At 39.6% G+C, this 27,775-nt stretch overlaps 1 protein-coding gene across 2 annotated transcripts; it reads left to right on the top strand.

Annotated features, from left to right (window-relative positions):
• The first annotated feature begins 1,936 nt into the window (after positions 1 to 1,936).
• On the top strand, positions 1,937 to 27,109 carry LOC135475566 (transmembrane protein 47-like). 2 transcript variants are annotated; one of them, XM_064755490.1, is made up of 4 exons: positions 1,937 to 2,067; positions 21,803 to 21,962; positions 25,656 to 25,805; positions 26,535 to 27,109. In XM_064755490.1, the coding sequence occupies exons 1-4, from the start codon at positions 2,047 to 2,049 to the stop codon at positions 26,768 to 26,770; spliced, it is 567 nt and encodes a 188-aa protein (XP_064611560.1). In that variant the 5' UTR covers positions 1,937 to 2,046; the 3' UTR covers positions 26,771 to 27,109. The 2 variants fall into 2 exon arrangements, with proteins under 2 accessions (XP_064611560.1, XP_064611559.1); XM_064755489.1 differs by lacking the exon at positions 1,937 to 2,067 and adding an exon at positions 7,180 to 7,974.
• The last annotated feature ends 666 nt before the right edge of the window (positions 27,110 to 27,775 follow it).

Genomic DNA, 27,775 nt, shown 5'->3' on the forward strand with positions numbered 1-27,775 from the left:
AATATATGTCCTGGCCAGGAAAGAAATCACGAATTTTGGAGAAAGGGATAAAAACATCATGATACTGTCTTCTCTGATCGTCGTTATGGTTACACTTGCTGTATTGGAGACCGTTGGTAGAAAAGTCGATGGGCGCAATTCCAACCGAATTTTTGCGTTTATTTTATATTATGCATTGCAAATAATTACCTGTCACAAAATATCAGCTTCGTTTGTGTACGTTCAGTATGGCAAACTTAGTGATAAAGCTGAGGTCGCAGATTACAGCTTGTCTCCTTTTCATTTCGAGTGCAGTGTAAGTCAGGATGCTTATTGGATACATGTCCATGCAGTGTAAGTCAGGAAGCTTGTTGGATACATATCCATTCAGTGTAAGTCAGGCAGCTTGTTGGATACATGTCCATGCAGTGTAAGTCAGGAAGCTTGTTGGATACATATCCATTCAGTGTAAGTCAGGCAGCTTGTTGGATACATGTCCATGCAGTGTAAATCAGGAAGCTTGTTGGATACATACCTATGTTGTGCCTTCCCCAAGACTCGCGGTTTCGTCTACCCGTCAAATGAAAATACCTTTGCCTAACGTTTGAACAGCAACGAAAGAAAAAATTCTTACATTTATGCTCATGGGAAAATATATATTATGGAGTGTCTCATGGAATTTGGAAACGTTTCGAAACTTACACTCAAAAAAATAATCTGTTAATTTGAACAGAAAATCTGTTGTGTGAGTGATGCTAGAATATAATTTGTTTGTTATAACCTAATACTGTGTCATATTCCACATAATGTATACGGAATGGTTAGTCTCATTTAACCTTTTATGTGGATTTAACAGAATATGTGTGCTTCATTTAACAAAATCATCGTCATATGACTGAAAAATTGTTGAGTACGGCGTTAAACCCCAAGCACTCACTCACTCACTCACTCATGTAACAAAACAATCTGCTGCAATGACGGAATACATTCTACTCGACCCAGGAATCAGGTTTTCTGCTCAAATAAACATCTTTTAGAGATGAGAGTAGAGATGTCGCCTGTCGCATTTTAATGAGAAATTGGTTACTCGTCATTTCCGAAATAATGTGATGCAGAACCAAAGACGACTGAGAAACAAGTTGTACCATAAGGCGGTACCTGGGAAGGTCTGTCGGCAAACTGCGGATGGTCGAGGGTTTTCCCCGGGCTCTGCCAGGTTTCCTCCTACCACAATGCTGGCCACTGTCGCACAAGTGAAATATTCCTGCATTCGGCAAATATTCCTGAAAAACACCAATGTAGTAAATAAATCAATCAAATAATCATAAAGCGATATCGGTAGAATGAATTCATAAAGCGTACAGTTTTACCCAGACGCAGCTTAAGACGAAGTGGTTACTTGAACAGTGTGTAGAAAAGGTGTATGATTGGTATTACGGTAAATAGTTAACCAGGGAACTATACAACCAGTGGAAAGTAATGTCTATAAACATAATGCAAAATAGAATTTGGAAGTGAAGTATTTATTGGTACACAGTATATACGTTGTCACCTCGAATAAACATCTTGCATTCCCTCAGGCATTGTGAAGCGGATGTATACATCTTGTAAGGATAACGGTATGGAGTGGCATCTCAAGAAGCCGCGGCGTAATTCTATAGCAACAGGTCTATCTGCTTGAGGGGAACTAAAGCTTAACAAAAACAAACTAGGAATGTGATGCCGGTTTACGCATCTGCTCCCAAGTACATCACACACTCGTTGTGTTTTCTGTTAACGCGTTGAATTCTTTACAGCATCGGTCATGTGAGCTGGATTTTGGGAACACTGGGGTTATTGTTTGCGAAGCAGTGCAGACTGATATACCGGAGAAGGTTGTGATCTACGAAGGGTACATGCGTGTGCCCGATGTCCTACTCCGGCGGAGTATGCCGTGTATTGTGACAATATGGGCGGAGTATAAGGTGGATCGTGACAACATTGGCGGAGTATACTCTGTAACTGACAATACTAGCGGAGTATACACTGTAACTGACAGCACTGGAGGAGTATACACCTGTTCTGTTCATGGAGAGGACACCACAGCTGGTAAGTTATCCCATCCAACTCATCTTAGACTGCACGATCAGTTTTTTCTCCGCTCAGAGCGGTATTACGGACTCGGAAAAAGCGCCTGGTGAATACGTCAAGTGTTCTTTGTTAATATTTAAGACCTAGGAAATAGGGTGGTGAAAAAAACCCATCTAATTTAGTCTTAGTATGTCAGTGTAGAGGATTTAATTATGTTACTAAAAGAGGTTGTTCTGTCGTATACTGCAATGTAGTACTGCTAACCTAGATATTTTCATTCAGTGAAAGTTGGAATGACTTCATGGCGGCAGGCAAGCAGCAGAAGCATGTGTGCATGGAAGATTCAAATACCTAACTACTATAGTTATGGTTTATTTGTACAGGCACAGAAATGAGTTATTTCGGGGAATGTGGCGGTAAATGTGTAAAAACATTTTTAGGGGTATATACTAATCTTCTCATGCATGTGACCACATATGTGATATATTGTGACCAAAATTAATACGCCCGCCTAGATTTTCTACAAGGGTGTCTGATGATGAAAGCAGAGCTTGTTACTGCTTTCAGAGTAGTTCAGTGACCTGAAAAACGTACAAGATAGGAGACAAAAAGCTTATCTCCTTAAGTCTAGGAAGAAAGTTTCCCAGAGGCGCAGAATTAAATGTGCCCGTTACCACGAAATCTTTTGGTGTATGATTACTTCGGTAGCGGTCATTGGCTTACTTCCGGAGATATTCTGCCATAAATATTGATTTATTTTATTGTAATGATTTATTCTATTCGTGTTTAACGCCGTGCTGAGTAATTTTTTTAATTGTTTGACGGCGGTGAGATATGCGTGGAGGAAGAAGATCTTATATTTATTTATTTGATTGGTGTTTTACGCCGTACCCAAGACTATTTCACTTAGACGACGGCGACCAGCATTATTGTGGAGGAAACCCACGCCCATCCGTAGATTGCTGAAGACCTTCCCATGTACAGCTGGAGAGAAAAACAGCATGAGCTGGACTTGAACTCACAGCGACCACATTGGCTCATGGGTCAGAAGATCTTATAGATACTACGTTAAAACTTATTACCTTGAGCATATATATACACTGTGTATTCGTTGATCTCTCTGTAGACAGGCAGTTTCGTTATTAAGTACAAGCAGACTAACTTGACAACGACTCAATTTATTATACCACAGCGTGTGGCCAATTCTCCCCGAACTCTGTTTATCCGAGTAAGACTATCAGACGTAGACGATGATATATTATCTCCGGTCCTGTCTACATGAGCTCCATGCGTTCTGTCTATGTGTATATTTCATTGATTAATTAGCTTTTGATGTTTACGTAAATATTAGTGTCTTCCCAGAAATGAAGTTTCTTTCCAACAGAAAAGTATTTCGGAAAAATATTCTTCTGGTTTAAGACTTTGGAAGCCATTTTCACTAAGTACCAAACGCTGATATTTGTTATATATAATATAACTAACGCACTGGTGGCTCCGCTATTAATGATGTATTGGTGGCTACATTGTTATTGGTGGCTTTATTGTTATAAGTGTATTGGTGGCTCCGTGATTAGTGTATTGGTGCCTCCATTGTTATTGATGTATTGGTGGACCCGTTGTTATTGATGTATTGGTGGCTCCATTGCTATTAGTGTATTGGTGCCTCAATGGTTTGGTGGTTGCATTGTTATTTATGGCTCCATTGTTATTGGCGTATTGGTGGCTCTATTGTTATTGATGTGTTGGTGGCCCCGTTGTCATTGATGTATTGGTGGCTCCATTGTTATTAGTGTATTGGTGCCTCAATGGTTTGGTGGTAGCATTGTTATTGGTGGCTCCGTTGTTATTGATGTGTTGGTGGACCTGTTGTTATTGGTGTATTGGTGCCTCCATTGTTATTGGTGTATTGTTGGCTCCATTGTTATTAGTGTATTGGTGCCTTCATTGTTGGTGGTTGCATTGTTATTTATGGCTCTATTGTTATTGGCGCATTGGTGGCTCTATTGTTATCGATGTGTTGGTGGCTCCGTTGTTATTGATGTATTGGTGGCTCCATTGTTATTAGTGTATTGGTGCCTCAATGGTTTGGTGGTAGCATTGTTATTGATGGCTCCGTTGTTATTTGCGTATTGGTGGCTCCGTTGTTATTGGTGTATTGGTGGCTCCATTGTTATTGGTGTATTGGTGGCTCCATTGTTATTAGTGTATTGGTGCCTCAATGGTTTGGTGGTAGCATTGTTATTGATGGCTCCGTTGTTATTTGTGTATTGGTGGCTCCGTTGTTACTGGCGTATTGGTGGCTCCATTGTTATTTGCGTATTGGTGACTTCATTGTTATTGGCGTATTCGTGGCTTCATTGTTTTTGGTGTAATGATGCCTCCGTTGTTATTGTTGGCTCCATTGTTATTGGTGTATTGGTGCATCCGTTGTTATTGGTGTATTGGTGGCTCCATTGTTATTGGTATATTTGTGGCTCCCTTGTTATTGGCGTATTGGTGACTCCATTGTTATTGGTGTATTGGTGGCTCCGTTGTTATTGGCGTATTTGTGACTCCAATGTTATTTGCGTATTGGTGACTCCATTGTTTTTGGCGTATTCGTGGCTCCATAGTTATTGGTGTATTGGCGCCTCCGTTGTTATTGGTGTTTTGGTAACTCCACGGTTATTGGTGTATTAGTAACTCCATTGTTATTGGTGTGTTGGTGGCTCCATTGTCATATGTGTATTGGTGACTCTGTTGTTATTGGTGTATTGGTGACTGCATTGTCATATGTGTATTGGTGACTCTGTTGTAAGTATGTCGAAAGGCTTCAGCTGATTACTGTTGGGTTATTTGTCCCTATTATCATCAAAAGCAAGATACATACCTCTAGACTAGTCATTATAATCTCTTATTAATAAATAATATAAATATAAATCAACGATCTCATCAAATAATCCGCATTAACATCATGAAAAGGCCTTTGCTTACTGGGTATATTTAGTGATATAATTAAAGACGTACAAAATAGAGGGTTGAACCAGAGCAGCGAAGACAGTGTGATATCACGCGTAACCGGTGAAATACGGTCTCTTGTCTGGCTACTATGCAAAATTAAATTCTACAGTAAACCGACGTTGCTGGATATGCATATTTAGTGATATTATTAAAGACGTACAAAATAGAGGGTTGAACCAGAGCAGCGAAGACAGTGTGATATCATGCGTAACCGGTGGAATACGGCCTCTTGTCTGGCTACTATGCAAAATTAAATTCTACAGTAAACCGACGTTGCTGGATATGCATATTTAGTGATATTATTAAAGACGTACAAAATAGAGGGTTGAACCAGAGCAGCGAAGACAGTGTGATATCATGCGTAACCGGTGGAATACGGCCTCTTGTCTGGCTACTATGCAAAATTAAGTTCTACAGTAAACCGACGTTGCTGGATATGCACTTCTCTAATAGTCACTTTCTTTTCCTCGACAGAGCCCATCGTGGTTGGTTTAGACGCCACAATGCAGACCGATTTTAGAGGACGTAAAGCTTTATCCCATTACATGATGCTTTGCAATTTTGATATAGTTTGTGTCATTTCGTCCGTGCCACAAGGACAAACACTATCATATTAATACCTGATACGTATTCCATTTTTTTGGGCAAAGTTATGTTATACTTCAGTGACGGCAGGGACTCACCCTGCTGCAAGGAAACATAGTGATATGTACACACACCTAATGACTCTTTGTCGTCGTCTGACTGAACAATTAAGTACGACGTCAAAACCCAAAGCATAGCATAAGCAAAGCTGTGTCATGCAAAATGCTAATTTTCTTGTATTCGTCAATCGATTTTTCCTGCTCTTATGTTGTCAATGCGTTCCAGTGTAGAACCCATTTGGCTTCACTGCAGGGATTTTAGATATATTGCGTTCTGGGTGCGTTTAGACAACTCATAACCATTTCCCTCATAATTCTGGACAATCGATCTTATGAAATTCTGTTATTACTATGCCCACCTGTGGATGCTTATTATTTCTATAGGATCCAGTGCTGAAGGGTATATTCTGGCACGTTTCTCCCTGTAGACTATTCAGGTCCAAGCTGTGAAGTTAATGACTCATAACTCGGATTGTTTCCATCTTACGTTCCCTATCATTTCTGCAGGATCCAGTGCTGAGGGGTATCTGTCAGGGAAGTTTTTTTTACGGTAGATCAGCCAGCCAATCTGTGTAGTATATGGCTCATTAAACGGATGGATTTCATCTTCATGTTACATCAATCTGAGCACATACTGTGACGTCATACAAGGAGACCACGTGTTCTCCAGGTTCAACCAGAGCACACCTATTTCAATGTGCTGAAAATCCTAACTCGTTGTGCCACAGATTTTATACGATTTTATCGCAAACATACGTGTTTTCACGATCATAGTTTAAAAATAATATTACCATATATTTGTATCAACAATGACGATCTCAACTTACAAAAATTCAAACCTTTTTCCGACAGTCTAAATACAAATAGCTTTCGTTATTATCTGAAATCTTTCATCTTCGGTAAACAGACTTTCCAAGAAATTAAAATACTCAGTAAATTTTTGAAACACTTATTTATTTATTTGTTTAAGGCGTAAAGCCGTTTTGCCGTAATTAATAATACTGCAGATACTGTTAAAGTGTGGGTGGGGAAAACTATTGACACACTTGCCATTCATCGGGAGGCTAACATGACACCGATATAAGCGAAAGCTGGATTCGAACAGGCAACCTCATTGGTCCAAGGCAGATTGGTTGCTGCAAGAGTGACGCTTTATACACATCAGCCAACAATAGCAGCAAGTTTAAGTTAAGCGTAATCTATAGATTGTGCTGAGAGATACAATTGTAATAACTTCAGTATCAGAATAGCACAAATATTTAAGAGAGCGTCACACATTAGGCTGAATCAATAAGAGAGCAGAGACTGACATGGCAAGCTGTCGATACCAGCTTGTCTTCCCTGTGTACTGAACGAGAACTCCAGCAGGGGATAAATGTCAGGGAACGTCGAATGCTCCTGGGTTGGCTGGAAAGGCTCGAGGTTAGTCGACATTTCACGGGGTGATACTAGAAAACATCACTTCACGCTTCGCGGGGCCAACGGCAGCCTTGCACGATTTGCAGGTGCATGAAAGCAACAAACTGCTTTCTTGAAACGGACACAGATGTGCTTGTATGTTGCTGTGGAAGCCTTGAACAACATACCAATAAGATTTAAACATGCTATGCGGCTTTCGCACCAGACAGTGGTTTCACACGGTGTGTACAGACGACCAGCTAGGCACTAGAAAACCATAGCAGGCGTAAGGGAAGCGCCGGCCAGGGTAACCAAAGACTGAGCTAAAATTATCCGTGTAGACTCCGCATCATTTGTTGGCCGGCGCTGCTGCGAAAGATGCAACAATGGTGCACCGGGAGTAAGGTGAAAAGTGAACCACACCGGTCCATACCGAGGTAAGCAGACCACTCTCGGTAGGGCGATCGCCTTCACCTAGCCTCGTGTGTGTTCGCGTAAGTGATTATTGCACTGACAGTACCATCCCGACGGACTTGGCTTCTGGAATTTAATCAAGAGACAAAGGTTCCCTCGATCGAGAGATACAAGGATGTAGATTTCCCGATGATGTGATATGAGGCCTGAGAGGATGCATATCTAGGCCTGCATACCCTTTTCATCGGGTTTGTTTTGAATACACAATCGTGCAGAGATCGAGGGTGTCATTCGTGGTTGCATTCGGTGGGTTGTCTGCCCGTATTGGTATACTCCCTGTACCTTCCAGGCTCGTGCCATTATCCAGCACAGAAGAGTTCAGGACTAACGAGTCATGTCAGCCGAGGACAGAAAGATGATGGCCCCGACGTCGGCTCTGGAAACAGTGGCCATCGTCAGACCGCTAAAGGTGGGTATAGGTACTATTATTAGCTGTCACCACCCTAAAACCTCTAATTTATAATGATTCACTTGTGGATATATATACTTACTGATTTGTTTAAAATTTATTCGGTTTAATTCTTAAACTACCATCCTTAAATGCGATCGCTACGTGGCGTTGCCATGTATACGACAGGTAAATATGAGACAATTACATGTACTTCGACTTAATCGAGATCAGTAGGTTAGCCCGTTAGAAACGGTAGGGTGGAATGGGAGCGAAGGGATGGAGTCTATACTTCTGGTTCAGCAAAAGTTTAAAGGAGATACAGATTTATAACGCCTATTCATGACAATATTGATTAAACTCTTGAATAAAAATCTCTACAAATTATCTTTGTCCAGAATCAGATAGTTTCATAACAACCTATAACGCCAATTCCCAAACAAACACGCAAGAAGTAATATATACATAGTTAATAGAGGTGGTAAGATGTAAATGAGAAGCGATTTACTATTCACGTTACGTAGAACTGTATTTTTTATGCTTACATTTAATGCAGATTAGGAATCCCCCACGCATGCGCCCATCTGGTATTATATATTGTTTTTATACCTATAGTAGAGTAAAACTAGTGGCAAAGTAAGGTAAGTCTTTCGCCAGCATAGTCGCTTCCCAGCATACCAGGGGCCTCCGACCAGTGTGTGTGTGTGCGGATGGGGGTGGGGGGTTGCTCGCACAAGCGCATTCGCACTGAGATAAAATAGTTACTAGTAACTGGCCAAAGCTTCACTTTGTGCTGGGTCTGATCGGCCTTAGCTCGTGTCCACCTCTGGCTGGTTGGGCTATGTCCTGTAGATAGAAGGGTTATGGGTTACGGTACCTGGCGAAAGATGGTGGGTTTTTATATAATAGTAGGGCCTGTCTACTCCACTCCGTCATAGGCCTACATATTTGGTCTTTTTTTAAAAATACATAAACACTATCTGTATATATGATGCTTTATTATAATATAGTAGTGTTTATTTTTACGGGCACTTCATATATACATGTATGCATGGGATTTTACGTCGTACTTAGCAATCTTTCAGTCATATAGTGACGAGGGACCATTTGATGTGTGTATACATACTTTGTTCTTCTTGTGGCAGCAATGTATACATATAGATATCGGGAACAAGGATGTGCGATAGGTGTCAAAATCGGAGACATCTGCCCGTGGGTTCTCATTAGACAATAGTGATTCTGACGTCATTTGCCTCTTGGCGTAGATGAGCAAATGATAAATTCACGTGCGTATCTGCATGTGCACGGCTGGAGGTCAGATTTCAGATGCAAATCCAATTTCCTATAACGTGAGATTTATTATCTGTGGCAGCAAGGCAAGGAAATAACATACTAATAATAAAAAGCAAAGAAAACTAAAATAAAGCATTTATCAGATGAAAGACTATTAAACACTATCCAGGAAAATAGTTTGATTTATTTTTTTAGAATTTTTCTAACCGACTAAAACGCATTTAAAACACAGGATTCTATGGTGGTCTGTTGGGACCAACTAAAATACATTTAAAACATAGGATTCTATGGTGGTCTGTTGGGACCCAGGGGGTATCAGTGACGTCACAGCAATATTTTTGGCTTGATACATTTCGTTTCAAGGTCTATTTGTTGATGGTATTTGTAGCTCTAAATGAAGATGCATTCTGAATGATGAAATATAGCAGTCTGTGTGTGTCAAGTGGCAGAGAATCACCGGTCCCAGTAGGGTCAGAAAAGACCACAGTAGAATCCAAAGCTTTAAATGCATTTTAACAGGTCGAAAAATATTGTAAAAAAAAAAACAAGTCAAGCTATTTTCCCGAACAGTATTTAATGATCTTTTATCTAACGTGCAATTCATGCTAGTGTGTTCTTTGCTTTTAATATGCTAATATGTGATTTCAGGTAGTTGATATTTCTTCCAGTCACACAGATTTTGACTGAAAGAGATTAAATTTGAACTGAACAGATATAGAACCAAGCAGATAAATTTTGATTTGAGCCAATTGCTTAATCAAGCAGATTGATTTGGAAGAGAACAATTTTTGAATCAAAGTCTAGAAGGGCTGGTTCAAAAATACCAGACACTATTTTATGAAAAGACATTTTGAGTAGCCTACATATAGTCCGTGTAAGTCCATGTTTATATGAGAATATAGGAAGGTTTACAATGCCAAGGGAATGGGGTAGAAATTGTCCATATGAATTTCAGAAAGGTGTGTTGATTGATGTTGACGGTATTTGAGATTTCAAATTTCCCGCAGTAGCTGAATGCCAGGTGCACCTAATCCTACGGACATCGTCACGTGAGAACTTCACCTTTGGGGAGACGTGTGGCTGGTATGTCAACTTTTTGCATTAGTACTAATGGAAAACTGTCGTAAAACTGTTGTTCTGGCCGCGTAAATGTGGGTAGGGAAGATTGATGAACGACTAGACGTCAAACACGCTACAAGCGGACCGATTCCATTCTGCCCCGTCTATTGGTACGGACCGCAGTAGGCTCAACTCGTTAGGTGTTAATCACTAGAGGGAAATTGCTGCGGGACTGTAAACAGACTAAAACTGTTGATGGCGTTGAAGAGAAATCAAGTTAAGCAGACAAGGCTGTTGATCTTTGACTTTCGTTCTTTACTTCACATCTGAATCTTCGTTAATTTCACATTTTCTTTCATTAACGCCTTATCCAGGTGTACTTTTGCAGTAGAATTTCTCGCCGTGAAGGCAGTGGCTTTTGGCTCCAAAATATTACTGCTCCAAAATCGCCAAAGTAACCTCCTTAAATCGTATGGACAGATTTAATGACTACTCATGGAGACTCTGAAATATCTGAAGCAATCGCCTGCGATTGTGAGGCGGCTGGAATGGTCGTAGGTGGTCGTAAAGACCAGCTCAGCTGCGATTAGCTACGATGTGTATGAATTCAAAGACTAAACCGATTGAACTTTGTCGTAGGGGCTACATTCAACCATTGCAAACGATCTTCATTGTTATCACAGAGTGTCATTATATCAAGCCGTCACCATGGATAAATTGTCCTGTGAAATCAAAGGGTGAGTTTAGATGAGGCTACAAACAATTCCTTATGTTTCAGTCGGAGTAAATCGGTAAGGTGATTGACCACCGTCAAAAGATGGCAATGAATCGCAGAAGTCTTACCTCTGAGGTGTCTGGGTAGTTCACAAACCACAGGCTTAAACCGCGATTTTTCAGGCGTAAAATATTAGCTGCACTACTTCAGGTTACGATATTAGCTGTACCCCTACAAATGTGAGATTGCCTGTAACCCTCCAGGTGTTAGATATTACCTGTACCCCTCCAGGTGTCAGATATTACCTGTACTACTTCAGGTGTTAGACATTATCTGTACTAGTTCAGGTGTCAGATATTACCTGTTCTCCTCCAAGCGTCTGGTATTACCTGTACTACTTCAGGTGTCAGATATTACCTGTACTACTTCAGGTGTCAGATATTACCTGTACTACTTCAGATGTCAGATATTACCTGTACTCCTTCAGGTGTCAGATATTACCTGTACTACTTCAGATCTCAGATATTACCTGTACTCCTTGAGGTGTCAAATATTACCTGTGCTACTTCAGGTGTCAGATATTACCTACACTCTTCTATTTGTCAGATATTACCTTTGTTCCTTCAAGTGTCAGATATTACCTGTACTCCTCCGGGTGTCAAATATTACCTGTACTCCTCCAGTTGTCAGATATTACCTGTACCCCTCCAGATATCAGATATTACCTGCACTCCTTCAAGTGTCAGACATTACCTGTACTCCTCCAGGTGTCAGATATTACCTTTACTCATTCAAGTGTCAGACATTACCTGTACTCCTTCAGGTGTCAGATATTACCTTTACTCCTCCAGGTGTCAGATATTACCTGTACTCCTCCAGGTGTCAGATATTACCTGTATCCCTCCAGATATCAGATATTACCTGCACTCCTTCAAGTGTCAGACATTACCTGTACTCCTCCAGGTGTCAGATATTACCTTTACTCATTCAAGTGTCAGACATTACCTGTACTCCTTCAGGTGTCAGATATTACCTTTACTCCTCCAGGTGTCAGATATTACCTGTACTCCTCCAGGTGTCAGATATTACCTGTATCCCTCCAGATATCAGATATTACCTGTACTCCTTCAAGTGTCAGACATTACCTGTACTCCTCCAGGTGTCAGATATTACCTGTACTCCTCCAGGTATCAGATATTACCTGTACTCCCTCAGGTGTCAGATATTACCTGTACTCCTCCAGGTATCAGATATTACCTGTACTCCCTCAGGTGTCAGATATTACCTGTACTCCTCCAGGTGTCAGATATTACCTGTACTCCCTCAGGTGTCAGATATTACCTGTATTCCCTCTGGTGGAAGATATTACCTGTACTCCAGGTGTCTGCTGGAGACATCTGTGTTTTACTTTTATCTGCGTTCTCTGCTCACTTGTCAGCTTGAATTTCTGAAAATCACAAATTGGAGTTGGGGTGGATAGTTTGAACTCAAAACAGTGTCAAAGTTTAATCGGTTTTGAACATCCAATATCTTAAATCAGTTCTGCTGTCTGAACATATATTATATTCTTGCTCTCAGATGTGGAGAATCTTTGAGGTTTATGAGTTAGCCACATAACCCTCAGCTGGCTCCAGCTGAGAAATAAGAGAAATATCAGCCAGCTGGCTCCGTCATAAGGTAAATATCATGCAGCTATCTCCGTCTTCGAGGAAATATCAATAGCATATGGGATGTATTGATTGACCCTACCAGATGCCTGCTGATCGTGACGTCATTATGGGTAACACCCGTTCGCTCTCCCGATGTTTACCGTGTAGACACCGCCTAATGGTACTATCTTACAAAGCTATAAAACTTTAACATTGAGCCCGGCATACACGAGAGGTTTAGAAAACGAGGCAACACAAGTGTTCATGTGCTGGTGGTGGCCACGCAACTTGGAGATGCACAGCCGCACATGTAACAACTGAAGTCTACTACCGCGCTTACAAGCCCAAGATTTGAACCGGATCAAATCTGAACTGGTTTACATCTAAACCAGCTCTAATAATCCGTACGTGCACATAACCATGTGGCCAAGTCGGTTTTAAGCCAGTTTAGGGATTTACCCGTTCACACGGTCACATTTAAGCCGGTTTAGTAATTACGACGTCATCCTGACCTCTGTGTACCCGGGGCGTTTAATCCTGTTACCGTTCAAAAGGGCCCAGATAAACCGGTTCAAGCTCTGAAACTGGGGGCATTTAATCCGGTTTATTTGCCCCAGCTAACGACGTGGCTAGACTTAGCTTAAAGTTAAATCTGGTATTAAGTCTTACAACAGTTTTGAACGAATGAGCCTATTTCGGAGGACAGTTCTTCAGGTTGGATGCTGAGTTAAGCCAGGTGTTCATTTTAGCCCGAACTAAACAGTAACATTTGTTTTGTATTAATATAGCACTTAATATAGCAATTTTTCACACAGCTGCTGAACATTTATTGAAAAATAGACAATTTGGTAATATAGACAAAAACTACCAAACGGTAGAATATTGTCCGAAACACATGCCTGTGTTTCTAGACCAGTTTCTAGACCAGTAACATCTTAAATTTGTCAGCATTAACGTTGACACTTTGAATAAAACCCTGACTGAGGTAAACTGACGTAGGTCTGCCAGCAACCTGCGGATTGTCGTGGGTTTCCCCCGGGCTCGGCCCGGTTTCCAACCACCATAATGCTGGCCGCCGTCGCATACATAAGTGAAATATTCTTGTGTACGGCGTAAAACACCAATCAAATAAATAAATAAATAAATAAATAAACTGACGTATTTCATCGTTACATTTGACCGTTTGCCAATTCTCACACTGTCGTCGCTGCTCTGGTTTTACTCTCTATGCTGTAGTCTTATATTGTCATCTTGGACAAGAGCTTGTATATACTAGGCCATACTAACAAGTGCAAATTATACAAAAAAAAAACCGATGTGAGTGTGAGCTACAATACTGATTGGTATAGTCCTTCAAATAGTTCCTTTCATCACTTTTTGCTAATGTCTCTGAATGGTTTAGTTATTTATTCGATTTTTGCCTGAACGACGCACCCAGGAATTTTTCACTTATGTCGCTCAGCATTATTGACGGAGAAAACGCAAGTGCCTGGGCTAATCCACCAGCCTTCGGCAAGTTACTGACGAACTTTCCATGTGTGAGGTAAAAACTTTGAAGCCTTGTTGCTGCAAGTAAGTGGCCTTCTATAAATGACAGACATTTGATTTGCAAACGACTTGCCGTCGACGACCTATCGCCACCAAGGCCACACCAAAATTGACGGCGGAGATAGGATTTATTTATTTATTTGTTTGGTGTTTTACGCCGTACTCAAGAATATTTCATACGATCGCGGCCAGCATTATAGTGGGAGGAAACCGGTCAGAGCCCGGGGAAAATCCACGACAATCCGCAGGTTACTGACAGACCTTTCCAAGTACGGCCGGTGAGGAAGCCAACATGACAGCGGAGATAGGAATCTTCGAATTGTGTACTTGAAGAATTTCTAAATTCCCCCATATGTTTACATGCGTATTTTTTTCTGTATACATTTACTAGTTCGTTTATGCATATATGGTTATCATAAAAACCCTGCCTGGCTTCTGTAGTTACCCGTTACTAGCGTTTCCAGTCTTACTGTTCTGTACAAGCAAGCATGCCGTAAGTGAAGTACGGCAGTGACAGATGTTGTAAAACACTTCCCAGGGCTATGCTCTCTATCAACACGTTTTTCGCTGCACGCGCTGTACGGCGTTTAGAGACTCTTTGACACTAAACAAGTAAAGTGACCTTGTGTTTATCTAAAATGAGCGATGTGTTTAGGGCGTCAGTCTAGACTTTCATTAACCGTGACTTGTAATAACTGAGGCGTGTTTTGTAACACGATCTAACGGTAATAGCGCAACTGTATCAGTCTCACAATTAGATGGTCACGTCATCAGGGATCGTGGTGTGTACATGTACTGTCTCCCCAAGAAGTTGGGGGGGGGGGGGGGAGGGGAGGGGAGGCGTGAGAGGAAGGGTATTCGGAGTTCTAACCTAATTAGCCCTGAGGCCCAGACTGTTTTCATTGATCCTCATTGTCTATATGGGGACGTTTATCAGATGCCACGAACCTTGCCTCTCTTTACCAACCAGCAAAGGATGCTATGTCTGAGACAGAAACTGAAATGCGTGCTAAGAACAAACTAAAGGCTAATGATTTAGCCATAGAAACCAAAACAAAGGCTGATTACCGAAGACCGATAATTTTATGTTACATGATTAAAGTTTGCTAGGCACATATAGAGCGATTGTATGTCCATTTATGTGGCCTTCCATACATTAACTTCATTGGATGGTACCACTTCTTCTTATCCAATCACAAGCAACTGCGGATGAAAATCTGGTTCGTGTGTAGGAAAATACACCACTGGCTTGCCAGATGTTTTCGCCAATCACGGCAGTAATTTCCCTCATGTAAATAAAGTAAACTTGCTTAAGGCATTATAGAAATCAATCAATTGGCAAACTTAAGTGTTTTATTTAGAAATTTCCTCGATAGTATTAACGCCCTTTTCCAACAAAAAAATAAAATATAATAAAAAAACAACGATTTTAGACACCATTTAGCCTTACCCAGAAAACATATCAGTATAAAAATGATTAACGCCCTTAATTACTTATTACAAAGGGCTAAACAAGGTCGTCGCTAATTAGCTGATATTTAGGCAAGCCTAGGTTGAGCTGAAGTCTGTAGTTATTACAACATTTCTTCACAATCAACCAATCATCGTCGATTCTACATCCCTTTAAATTAATGTTAATCAACATCAATTATTATCAGATGAATAATTATTTCGATTATCAATATTTACAAATTTATTGTGCTGTGTCCCGGCATCCACACCCATGCAGTCACAATATGCAGGGATAAATTGACCTAAATTGACCGGATTAAAGTTTTACTGATAAGTGCACTTTGGGACTGAACCCATGTCTTTACTTGGTCTTCACCTGGAGCCTGTTTTAAGAGGTCATTTTGCGCTAAGTAAAAAACTTTGAAACGTCATTACCAAACATGACATTTGTAGCATGATACGTATTTGCTCGAAATTTGCTGAAATGGTACTAACACAGCACAGAATCAGTGGTACAAAATATCAATTTGATGGATATATTTAAGACTTTATAATTAGTTTGCATTACAGTTTTAGTGTATTGCCGACATTGGGATTGAACCCACATCTTTCAATCAAGAGACGATGGCTCTAGTTGTCTCGTCTTTTCTCATGCAGGGCGATATCGTATCAATTTCAAACATATTCATGTAAAATCTCACCCACCTGCGAAGAAATGTGCTAGTTAACTGATTTTTTTTATTTGATTAAATTTTTATTTTATTTACATTTTTATAAGCTCATGCTCAGTGAAAGCATATGAAGGAAATGAATCCGGGACATCTCCGTTTTTGAACATTTCGTTCTATGGACATTGCACGCAAAGGAACTGAACCAAGGATGCTCCCTCTTGTTGAACATTTCGCCTTATGGACAATGAAAGCAAATGAAGGAAATGAACCTAGGACAGTTCCCTTGTCGAACATTTCGCCTTATGGACAATGAAAGCAAATGAAGGAAATGAACCCAGGACATTTCCCTTGTCGAACATTTCGCCTTATGGGCAATGAAAGCAAATGGAGGAAATGAACCCAGGACATTTCCCTTCTCGAACATTTCGCCTTGTGGACAATGCAAGCAAATGAAGGAAATAAACCTAGGACATTTCCCTTGTCGAACATTTCGCCTTATGGGCAATGAAAGCAAATGGAGGAAATGAACCCAGGGCATTTCTCTTGTCGAACATTTCGCCTTATGGACAATGAAAGCAAATGAAGGAAATAAACCTAGACATTTCCTCTGTTGAACATTTCGCCTTATGGACAATGAAAGCAAATGAATGAAATGAACCAATGACATTTCATTTGTCGAACATTTCGCCTGATGGGCAATGAAAGCAAATGGAGGAAATGAACCCAGGACATTTCCTTTGTCGAACATTTCGCCTTATGGCCTTCACATGTAGCTCTCGGCACATAACACTGTATTCCATTTTGTACAAATGCGGCAAACCCAGACGACTGGGAATGTGTCAGAGAATATGTGTATATCGAAGCGATAACCATGAGAGCCTTCAACGAACGGTACCCTTGACATGCCTTAACGTGTAGCATATCCCGCACGACCCGCAATGTATACGGTGTCATGTGTAATCAGTTATATCATTAAACTGTACCGTAACAAACTATACCAAATTAAGGGCAAAATATGTATTTGTTTTTCCAGGTATACTTGCGGAAAAACATTTATCTCAAAATTTCGACTTTGTTATCTCGATATTTCAACATGGACTAAAACCTGTCGAGAAGTAAAGGTTTTGCATATGACTACAGCTATATTGTTACTTGATATCGCTATTAAGGGCCAACCATGCATATATACCTTAGGTACGACTGTCCACGATTCAGGATGTCTTCGTGTGTCATCAGAGAGTGTGGGAATGGGAATGACCCGACAGGAAATCCATATTTTGCACACATAAAAAACGAGAGAAAAGTCAAAATTTCGACGTAAGAAGTCGAAATTACAAGAAAAAAAAAGTAAAAAAGAAGACGAAATTTTTAGAAAACATTTTTTTTCTCTCTGTGACACCAGTGCGCTTCCCTGCATACCTTTACCGAATAAGCTGGACATTCAGGGGAATGTCCTACAGTGTCAAATATATAGTTACTTTGAGAGGGACCATTTTGTGTGGTTTGTGTAGCTCCAGTCATTTTTGTTACTAAAATGTTTTTTTCATAGTCATGCTTGTAGGTCAAACTTTCCAGATCTATAGGCTTAATCTCAAATAAAAATACAAATACCCATATATATATCTAATCTGTGTCGATCTAAATCTCACCATTACATTCCATATAGTGCGGTTAAAATTTGTGCTGTCAGGTAACAGCTAGCAGCAGCTTCCCTGCTCGTGTTGGGTGATGTATAGATGCTGGCTGATCTCCGATGCGGACAGAACTTGGGATGTTATATCGCTGTGTATGTTATCATCACTGTGGATGTTATCATCACTGTGGATGTTCTATCACTGTGGATGTTATTTATCACTGTGGATGTTCTATCACTGTGGATGTTATTTATCATTGTGGATGTTATCATCACTGGGGATGTTATTTATCACTGTGGATGTTCTATCACTGTGGATGTTATCATCACTGTGGATGTTCTATCACTGTGGATGTTATTTATCATTGTGGATGTTATAATCACTGTGTTTGTTATCATCACTGTGGATGTTAGTATCACTGCGGATGTTATCATCACTGTGGATGTCATCATTGCTGTGTATGTTATGATCACTGTATGTTACTATCACTGTGGACGTTATTATCACTGTTGATGTTATTATCACAGTGGATGCTATCAATCAAATAAATCGTTATCAAGAAGGCTTACAAAGAAAAACGGAAATCAAAAGTTGCACATTTTACGGCCATGAGCGCTTATTTGCTAATGATGATTTATATTTTGATCCTCCTCGTTCATCATAGCCGATTGGAGATAAGAATCATGGGCTCAAAGCCCATTAGTTCATTATTGATGAAGTTGGTTTTCTTTCTGTACTGTTTGCCTTGATTCATAAATAACGAATCCGAAGTGATAAAGTGTTGAAGTCTAGCTAAACTCGCCCCAACTCCATCGCTTACTACATAAAAACCACTGCAAACACCAGAGCCCATTGGTGGCCATTTAAACACCGAAGGCACCTACCAACACCATCAGTTACCACTTAAACACCACTGCCAATACCAGAGCCCATTGGTGGCCTTTGATAACTGATGATGTTGGTAGGTGCCTACCATTACCACTTAAACACAACTGCCAACACCAGAGCCCATTGTTGGCCATTTAAACACCGAAGGCACCTACTAACACCGCCACTTAAACACCACTGCCAACATCAGAGCCCATTATTGGCCATTTAAACACCGAAGGCACCTACTTACACCGCCACTTAAACATCATTGCCAGCATAAGAGCCCATTGTTGGCCATTTAAATACCATGGACGACGCCCAACCCACATCAGTTGCATGTTAGCTCTAAAAACTCCACAGCCTACCCTAACCCCACCATTAAACACCACGGCCTCACGCATATCAGTTATTATTTAAACACCCCGGCCAACAAACAACCATATTAGTTACCACTTTAGCCTCACGACCAACAAGCATACACATCAGTTACCACTAAACCACAGCCAACACCCAATGTACCTCATCAGTTACCACTAAACCACAGCCAATACCCAGTGTACCTCATCAGTTACCACTAAACCACAGCCAACACCCAATGTACCTCATTAGTCACCACCAAACCACAGCCAACACACAATGTACCTCATCAGTTACAACTAAACCACAGCCAACACACAATGTACCTCATCAGTTACCACTAAACCACAGCCAACACCCAGTGTACCTCATTAGTTACCACTAAACCACAGCCAACACCCTATGTGCCTCATCAGTTACCATTAAAACAACACACCCAACACCCAGACCCAACTATTACCACTTAAACACAACGGCCAACATCCAACCTCATCCGCTATCACTTCAACACCACGGCCATCACCAAACACCGTAAGTTACCATTTTAGCACCAATACATCTTACTCAACTCACATCAGTTACATGTAGGGCTTGCCATTTAAACACCAGCTCATGCTGGCTTTCTCTCCGGTCGTAAGTGGGAAGGTCTTCAGCAACCTGCGGGTGATCGTGGGTTTCCCCCGGGCTCTGTCCAGTTTCCTCCCACCATAATGTTGGCCGCCGTCGTTTAAGTGAAATATTCTTAAGTACGGCGTAAAACACCAATCAAATAAATAAACAAATAAATTTAAACACCACTGCCTCATCCAAGCTATATGATAGATCGGCCTTTTTTTTTTGTTTTTTCTCCAATATACGGAATATGCTGCAATCGGTTAAACCATATAGCATGATATACGCGATACCGGCTTACATTTACCTTTGGGAAATTGTTTTGTTTATAATGATTGATAATGGGGATTGTAGCTGGCACATTGCGATAAGACAGATATTGATCACTGAATGCATTACCTCCCTTGATACTCTCTTCTGTGAAAATGGGCAGATAGGGGTCCCGCCAATCATTTAACGTTAACATTCCATTAGCAGCAGCCATACTGGAGGCAATTAGCTGATCTGGGGCAAGCGGCATTTCCTTTTTTACAATGCTCTTGTTGAGTTCCTTTTTCAGTCAAGATTGGTTGTAAAATTTTCACGGAGTTTTCCTGGTGATTTTTCTAGCGCAAACACCTAAATCTGTATTTTGAGTACAAGTAATTCTATACCGGTGACGTTTTATGAATTGCAATTAACATCGCCGTATATTTTTTTTACCCAATTCTGATTAAGGGGGCGTGTGATTTGCTACTGTTTATGCATTTATATGAACAGTTAGAATAAAACCCTAACTTAGGTAAGTTGACAAGAGGCCGGTTACGTTCACCGGTTACCTGTGACTATTTGCCAGCTATCACACTGTCGTCGCCGCTCTGGTGTTTCCCTCTGCTATACGTCCTAATTATATTTACATGCAAAGCACGGAAAACCATATAGCCTATTAGATTTGTAGCCAGAATTTATGATGTGACGCAAACATGTTATATCAGGTCTTGTTGAACAGCTCTTTTCTGTTGTTCTCAGACACGACCATTTTGACTTTCAACGTTTTTTGTCCCGGCGTTTGCTACATGTATTTTAAATGAGGATTATGACGATTCTTTACGTCACTGTTTTTTGTTACAATTTATTTTAAGTGAAGATGTTGTGTGTGAACACAGTCAGTTTAACATTGTTTACGTCCCTGTTTTTTGTTACAATTTTTTTCAATTGCAGATGTGGTGCATGCGTACGGTCATTTCAACGTTGCGTAGGTCCTTGTTTTTGTTAAAATTTCTTTTAAGTGAAGACTTGTAGTGGCTGAATACAGCTGTTTTGTAAACTTTTTTGTCCATGTGTTTGCTAAATCTGTTTTAACTGAAGATTTGTAACCCTTTACGACGGTGTTTTTGCTCTTGTGTTTATTAATCTATTTTAAAGGAGTATTTGTGGTATGCTTTATTAAACATGGCATCTCCTTGATGTCCACATGTAAATACCAAATCAGAACTCGTGTATTTATTACTGAATTGGGGCTTTGGGTCCTCCCTAAGACCATAACACTACAACATATAGACCTACAACAACCTTTAATTCTATTTAGTACATGGGAAGGTCTCTCAGCAACCTGCGGATGATCGTGAGTTTCCTTCGGTCTCTGCCCAGTTTCCTCCATAATGCTGGGCGCCGTAGAGTAAGTGAAATCTTCTTGAGCACGGCGTGAAACACTAATCAAATAAATAAATCCTGATTGAGATATGACAGGAGGCCAGATTTTATCGGTAATACCTGTGACCGTAAGCCAACTATCACACAGTCGTCACTGCTTTGGTTTCACTCTCTTTGCTGTAATTCTTATATATTTCAAACAAGGTAACAGATTTCTGTCTATCATGCATAACGATATAAAGTGTCATACACTGATAAAAGTAAACTATTGGAGTCACAATACAGAAAGGACAACAGTGTCCTAAAACGAAAATGTTGAAATTAATCATTAAATTTCTGCGAATATTTGTTTTCCAGGTGATCGCTGTGCTATGTGGTGGGATCTCCTTGTTGTTAATGACACTGTCGGTGGCTGCTACAACATGGCTGGAGGCTGACAAACAGAGAGAAGGATTGTGGGAAATCTGTTTTTGGGTCAATGAAAAAGAGGTGAACTGTGGAAAAAATGACGCCAGATGTAAGTGAATTGTTGTGTATATGTATTGAATTTCTCTGAACCCTGTAACTGTGATGAGGTCATATTGATTCATGATGTCTTATGCAACTTTCACACAGGCTAAACATGGGTGATATATGCGTTTATCACATGGTCTTGTGCTCGACTCAGTGTGCCGTTAAGTTGAACGAATGATGGGAAGTTAATGCCAAACTGGCACTATTTCATCAATATCGAGGCGAGTAAAGAAGTAGAGTGTACATTATTTCATAATTTTCCTGAAACCTACACTCAAAAAATTAATCTGTTAAATTTAACAGAAAGTCTGTTATCTTAGTGATGCTAGAATATATTCTAGTAGTAGTTTATTCAGTTACATATAACACACATGTTCTATTAATTCAACATAACCATTCTATTAGACTAACAGGACATTATGTGGAATATGACGCAATATTGTGTTGTAATAACAGAATACATATATAGCATCACTCAGACAACATACTTTCTTTTGAATTTAACAGATTAATTTTTTGAGTGTACCCACTATCTCTCGTTACTTTCACAGTGTTTTCCCAGACTACATTTTCATTTGAACAATTCCATTGAAATTGCATACATACATTCTCTGAAAATGGTCTTTGTTTTATTTGACAAATAAAGTCCAAGAGTAAACTTTGAAAAATGCTCAAGACTAAACCTTTGCAGTACAAAGTTCCTTGCTAAAATCTTCAAAGAGATATTATTGGTGTAATCTTGTCTTTAAAGCATACATAAAATCAAATGATCCATATCAATGTATGCATGTAGTTCATAATGGCCAAATTAAGTACCTAATTATAGACGCTGAATTATTGTTTACAGACTTTCCGTAGACTGCATTAGATGAATGAGTTGATTTTAACTGATTAAGTTTTAAGTTTGACGCCTAATTTAAACAACATCGTAGCTTCAAGTTTATCTATTTGGTTTATCGATATATCCGCGCAGGTACCTCAAAAAGGTTATGTTTTCTGGATATAAATACGCCTTTAGCCCGGTGTTGAGAATGTGTAAGCTTTGGAATTAGCCAGATTAATCCTCACATAACCTTTCTGAACCTTTCTGTTCAGTCATAAGAGAAATACTAGCTTAAGAGAAGTTGACGTTTGCTTTTTGAAGCAATTGCAGCTTCCTATATAGGTGCCGTGAGAATGAATGAATGATTATGGCTTAACGCCATATCGGTAGTGTTTCAGCCATATTGATGCGAGGGTTGCACGAGAAGAAACCTAACACTTAAGAAAACGTGTTAATAATTGGGCTTTGGCGACAAGAGAACCACGGGATGTGAACAACCAACTGTGGCGATAATAACAAAGTGGGTAATCAGGGGAAAAATAGTGAAACAGTGAGATAAATTGTTACAACATACAACACTTACAACATAGAGAGCAAAACCAGAGCAGCTATTACAGTATGATTACTGGAAAATTGTAACCCGAGAGATACGGCTTCTTGTCAAATTACCTGAGTTAGCGTTTAAAAGAAATAATATATCGGTACCATGAGTTATTTATGAAGAACTATGGAAATAAACCTAAAGGAGCACAGTTTTTCTGACGTGCTTGCTAATTCTAGAAATCAAGTATCAATCAGGAAACTGAAAATACAACTTCGTCCGTCTCTCGTACTTTACGCACTTACGATTGAAAGGCATAACAAGGCTCGGGTGACGTAAGCGGAAACAGTTACGTCCTCGGGTCATAGTAATACCTAGCTCCTGATTGGTTAAAGTTGATATCATGACAGCGCTTTCGATGTTCTCAATGTAGGCGATTTGGCTTTCTTTGAACTGAGATATCTCGGTCAAGAGAACATCACAAAAACAAAAAGGTATGCTTTTCAAACTTCACGTGTAATACTTTATCGATGCATATATACATTTGGTCTGTTGTCTTTTCTTTTAGAGACCAAAGGTTCAAGTAATCCACTTGATTTTCGTTCATAAAATCTTCACATTTCTACAGTTTTTAACGTTACACTCTAATAAATCTGCTTTCCGGTTTTTGAATGTGTATTGCCAGAAAAACGTGTCAATGAAATGTTGGTTATCCCTTTAACAATATGAATTATGATTTTATGATCCGACTTTTTGGATTCCTGTATGCCAGGGGCGTCCGTGGCCGAGTTCTTAGAGCGTTAGCGCAGCACATATCCCCAGGACATTTCTGACCAATACGGTCGCTATGGTCATATGCTGGATTCCTCTCCGTTCGGATGTGCATGGGAAAGTCTGCCTACAATCTCTAGATCGTCATCGGTGCGGCGTAAAAGACTATAATCACTTAAAAAAATAACATAACATAACCCGCCATTATCATATACCTGTTATTTGACAATTTATTTATGGAATTATAGTTTTCTGCTTGACATAATTTGTTGGAGCTATGGACTGGTTTGGGCAAAGTCCCTTTAAATTACAGTTCATCAGTCGTCAAAACATGCTGATTATACACTATCGTTTATAAACTCATAAACAATTCATTGCAAATACAGCTTGCAACTGTTGCGAACAATCATTGCAAATACAGTTTGTTGCGAACAATCCATTGCAAATACACTTTGTTGCCAACAATCGTTTGCAAGTACAGTTTGTTGCGAACAATCCATTGCATGTAAAGTTTGTTGCGAACAATTCATGGCAAATACAATTTGCTGTGCACAATTCATTGCAAGTAAAGTTTGTTGCGAAAAATTCATTGTAAGTTCAGTTTGTTGCGAACAATTCATTTCAAGTAAAGTTTTTTGCGAACAAGCCATTGTAGGTTCTGTTTGTTGCGAGCAATTCATTGCAAGTACAGTTTGTTGCGAACAATTCATTGCAAATACAATTTGCTGGAAACCGTTAATTGCAAATAAAGTTTGTTGCGAAAATTTCATTTCAAATATAGTTTTTGCGGACAATTTATTTGTGCTAGCAGATATTTTCAGAGTTCTGGGACTTAGAAGTATATTACGCCAATATTGAATATTTATTTATTCAGTAAGTAAGAATGATACATTTAGCAGAAACTGAAGGCTTGGCTTGTAAAGAAATCTACTGTTGATTCTTTACACTGTTGCAATCAGTTGAGCACCGCGTCAGTTGTTCAGGAAAAACCTTCTTCACAGTTGAACTGAAGAGCTTAATTCTGCAGTTTCACGCGTCATCCTTGAATGCCCTAACTCTTCCCTGTCCGTGTGGTTGTTCGGTTCACTTTTCGGTCTTTCGAATGGAAATGTGGTTCGCTTTCGGTTTTACGGATCTTTAATATTTTGCTAAAAGAGCCTTGTTCGCAATCATTTTTTATTGTGCCGAAAATTTGAAGAATTGCTTGAGCGGAAACCGAGCTGACTGCTATTCAGTGTAATCTGATAGACAGGAAACACAATCCATGCAATCTGGTTAATTCTACTCAAACTTTTGTGATAAGAAAAATAGATCCCGGGTGTTTCTTGCAAAGACTACAGAAGTATACTGGTGTCAGTATACGATTTATCAGACAAACTTAGGCGAGAAAGACAGTACGTTAAAAAAAATGCAAAATGTCGCCAACTCAAAAAAAAGAAAGAAAAGAAAATCTTCAGTTCAGTTTTTTTCACACCATAGTCATAAATGAAAAATAAACTACAGAGAGAAAATATTGAAATGGAGATGTCTTCATAATCTAATTTGTCTTCCTTTCTTTTCAGCATGGGTGGAGATCTGTCGGACGTTGTGTCTGGTATCCATGGCGATCTGCTTAAGTGCCACAATATTGACAGTGCTCGGTTTACGAAGTTCAAGCTCCAAATGGAAATACACCTTTTATAGACTAGCCACAATCGCCATGTTTTCAGCAGGTAAAAACAAACGTTAATACGTTCTATTGACATTTCCTTTGAAAAAAATTTATAAACGTCAAATCTGGCGTTACTTATAAGAAGGTGGTATGAATAGCAGTTATATTTTACAAATTACATATATTTATGTCATCTATTATTATTATCAGTATGCATTCATTAAATTATATCAAAAGTCAGGTGATTTGTCAGCTACTTGAAGAAGGTTGGTGGTTTCCTCTGAGCGCTCCGGTTCCCTCCACCCATAAACCTGACTGTCATCATATTAGTGAAAAATTCTTGAACACGGCGATAAACACTAAACAAATTTTACATATCTGGTTAGTTTGACGGATTTTATATTTGTGACTTGCTGATATCGTACATTTTCATTTCTTCAGTCGTATGACAACCACACATAATGGTACTGTTATATATTCTTGCATTGTTTTCATTTCGGTTACTTTGGTAGGTCACCAAACTCGGATTTCGCTTTTTGCACGTGGTAGAAACTGATCGTAAAGGGAATTAAAAATCCTTTGAAATCCCGTATGATGTGGTACTGATGCTATCGATTTTACTTCTGACGTTTATTTCCTCATCCATTTTTCCCATCCGCTTTTTTATATTTGGTACTGGCATAAAAATGTAGAAATGCCTTCCTGCACAAGAGATATGCATTTCTAAAAATGATTTCTTTTTGTTTCATTTATATCCATTTTTCTCGTATTTCTTTTTTTCTTCTTGCAGTTATTTGTGAGGTCATTTCCTTAATAGTTTTTCCTGTGATGTTTTTGAGTGAGATTGAGGCTCGAGTACAAGTCCGGTGGGAATTCGGCTGGGCTTACGGAATCGGTTGGGGAGCGGCCATCTTCATGCTTGGCGCGGCATTCTTGCTACTGTTTGACAGGGAAACGGAAGAACTTGAAATCAGAGAGAAGACATACTACAAAAATGATATAGAAAGTACTGACGAATCCCCGTAATACAAAAAAGAAGTTTATATTTAATATTTTGTGTCGATGACGTTTGACGTGAAGAAAGAATGTGTGAGATGTGTGCATGTGTCCTTTACACGAGGATCAAGTTTGTCATATTTCACGTGTGGATTCTTAGACGCGCGATCTCGTGTCATTAATCCTCTTGGGAGGAGGGCGTCAATTATTGAGTAGCCAAATCCTTCCGAGAAGACAAATGTGACGAAAAAAGGTGTATTTTCCAGCTGGAAACTCGGAACGATGTGCCAGACATCTCGTGTCTTCGTCAGTCTGAAGACTCATTCCTCAGATTAAATGTGAAGCCGTCACCATTTCCTTCTCACAACACCACAAGGCTCTTGGTTTCAAAATGTTCAACACTCCATTCTGTGGATCACTTTATTTCATTTTCTTGTCGCGTCATAATCATACCCAGAAGAACTACCAGGCATTTCGGTCCCCAGTCGTTTGTATAATGAATACGCAATGAGGACAGGCTGCTGAGAGTTCCGAGTAAAGGAGAAAGAAAAACAAAAAAAAAAAAAAAACAAAAAACAAAATCAAACATTTCTTGCTACAAAACATTAACAAACGGCTTCTTTAAACTAGACTGTTTCTTTTTTTTTTTTGGACTGTCTTGTCTGATGCTGATGTGCTCCCACAGTGCAGGCACATATCACGTGGAATTCCGAGAAACACCTGGGAATTGTCACGTGATAGATACTGGAAATTTTCTATGTTATGCATATGTGTCATCAGCATAACTCAGTCAACTTTAATTAAAAATTTATTAAGATTTCAAGTCAAATGATATCACAAGCAGTGCCAATTCCTATATATCCATAAACGTTTCTACCCTTTTCTTAAAACTAATTAATTAACAGGACTATTCACTTTCCGCTTTTATGACTTTATCACTTTCCACTGTGATTGTACGCATATTTAATCATGGAAAAATCCACATACACTATTTCTTTGGGATTTTTCACCTGAAAACGACTTATAGTGTCGTCC

This window comes from Liolophura sinensis, chromosome 9, assembly GCF_032854445.1.
Source record: "Liolophura sinensis isolate JHLJ2023 chromosome 9, CUHK_Ljap_v2, whole genome shotgun sequence".
Lineage (NCBI taxonomy): Eukaryota > Metazoa > Mollusca > Polyplacophora > Chitonida > Chitonidae > Liolophura > Liolophura sinensis.

Excerpts from the sequence above, each read along its gene's own strand:
- LOC135475566 (XM_064755489.1), top strand. The coding sequence starts at position 7,900 with ATGTCAGCCGAGGACAGAAAGATGATGGCCCCGACGTCGGCTCTGGAA. Across the intron at positions 7,975-21,802 it reads CCATCGTCAGACCGCTAAAG|GTGATCGCTGTGCTATGTGG; the intron begins GTGGGTATAGGT and ends TTTGTTTTCCAG. Across the intron at positions 25,806-26,534 it reads AATCGCCATGTTTTCAGCAG|TTATTTGTGAGGTCATTTCC; the intron begins GTAAAAACAAAC and ends TTCTTCTTGCAG.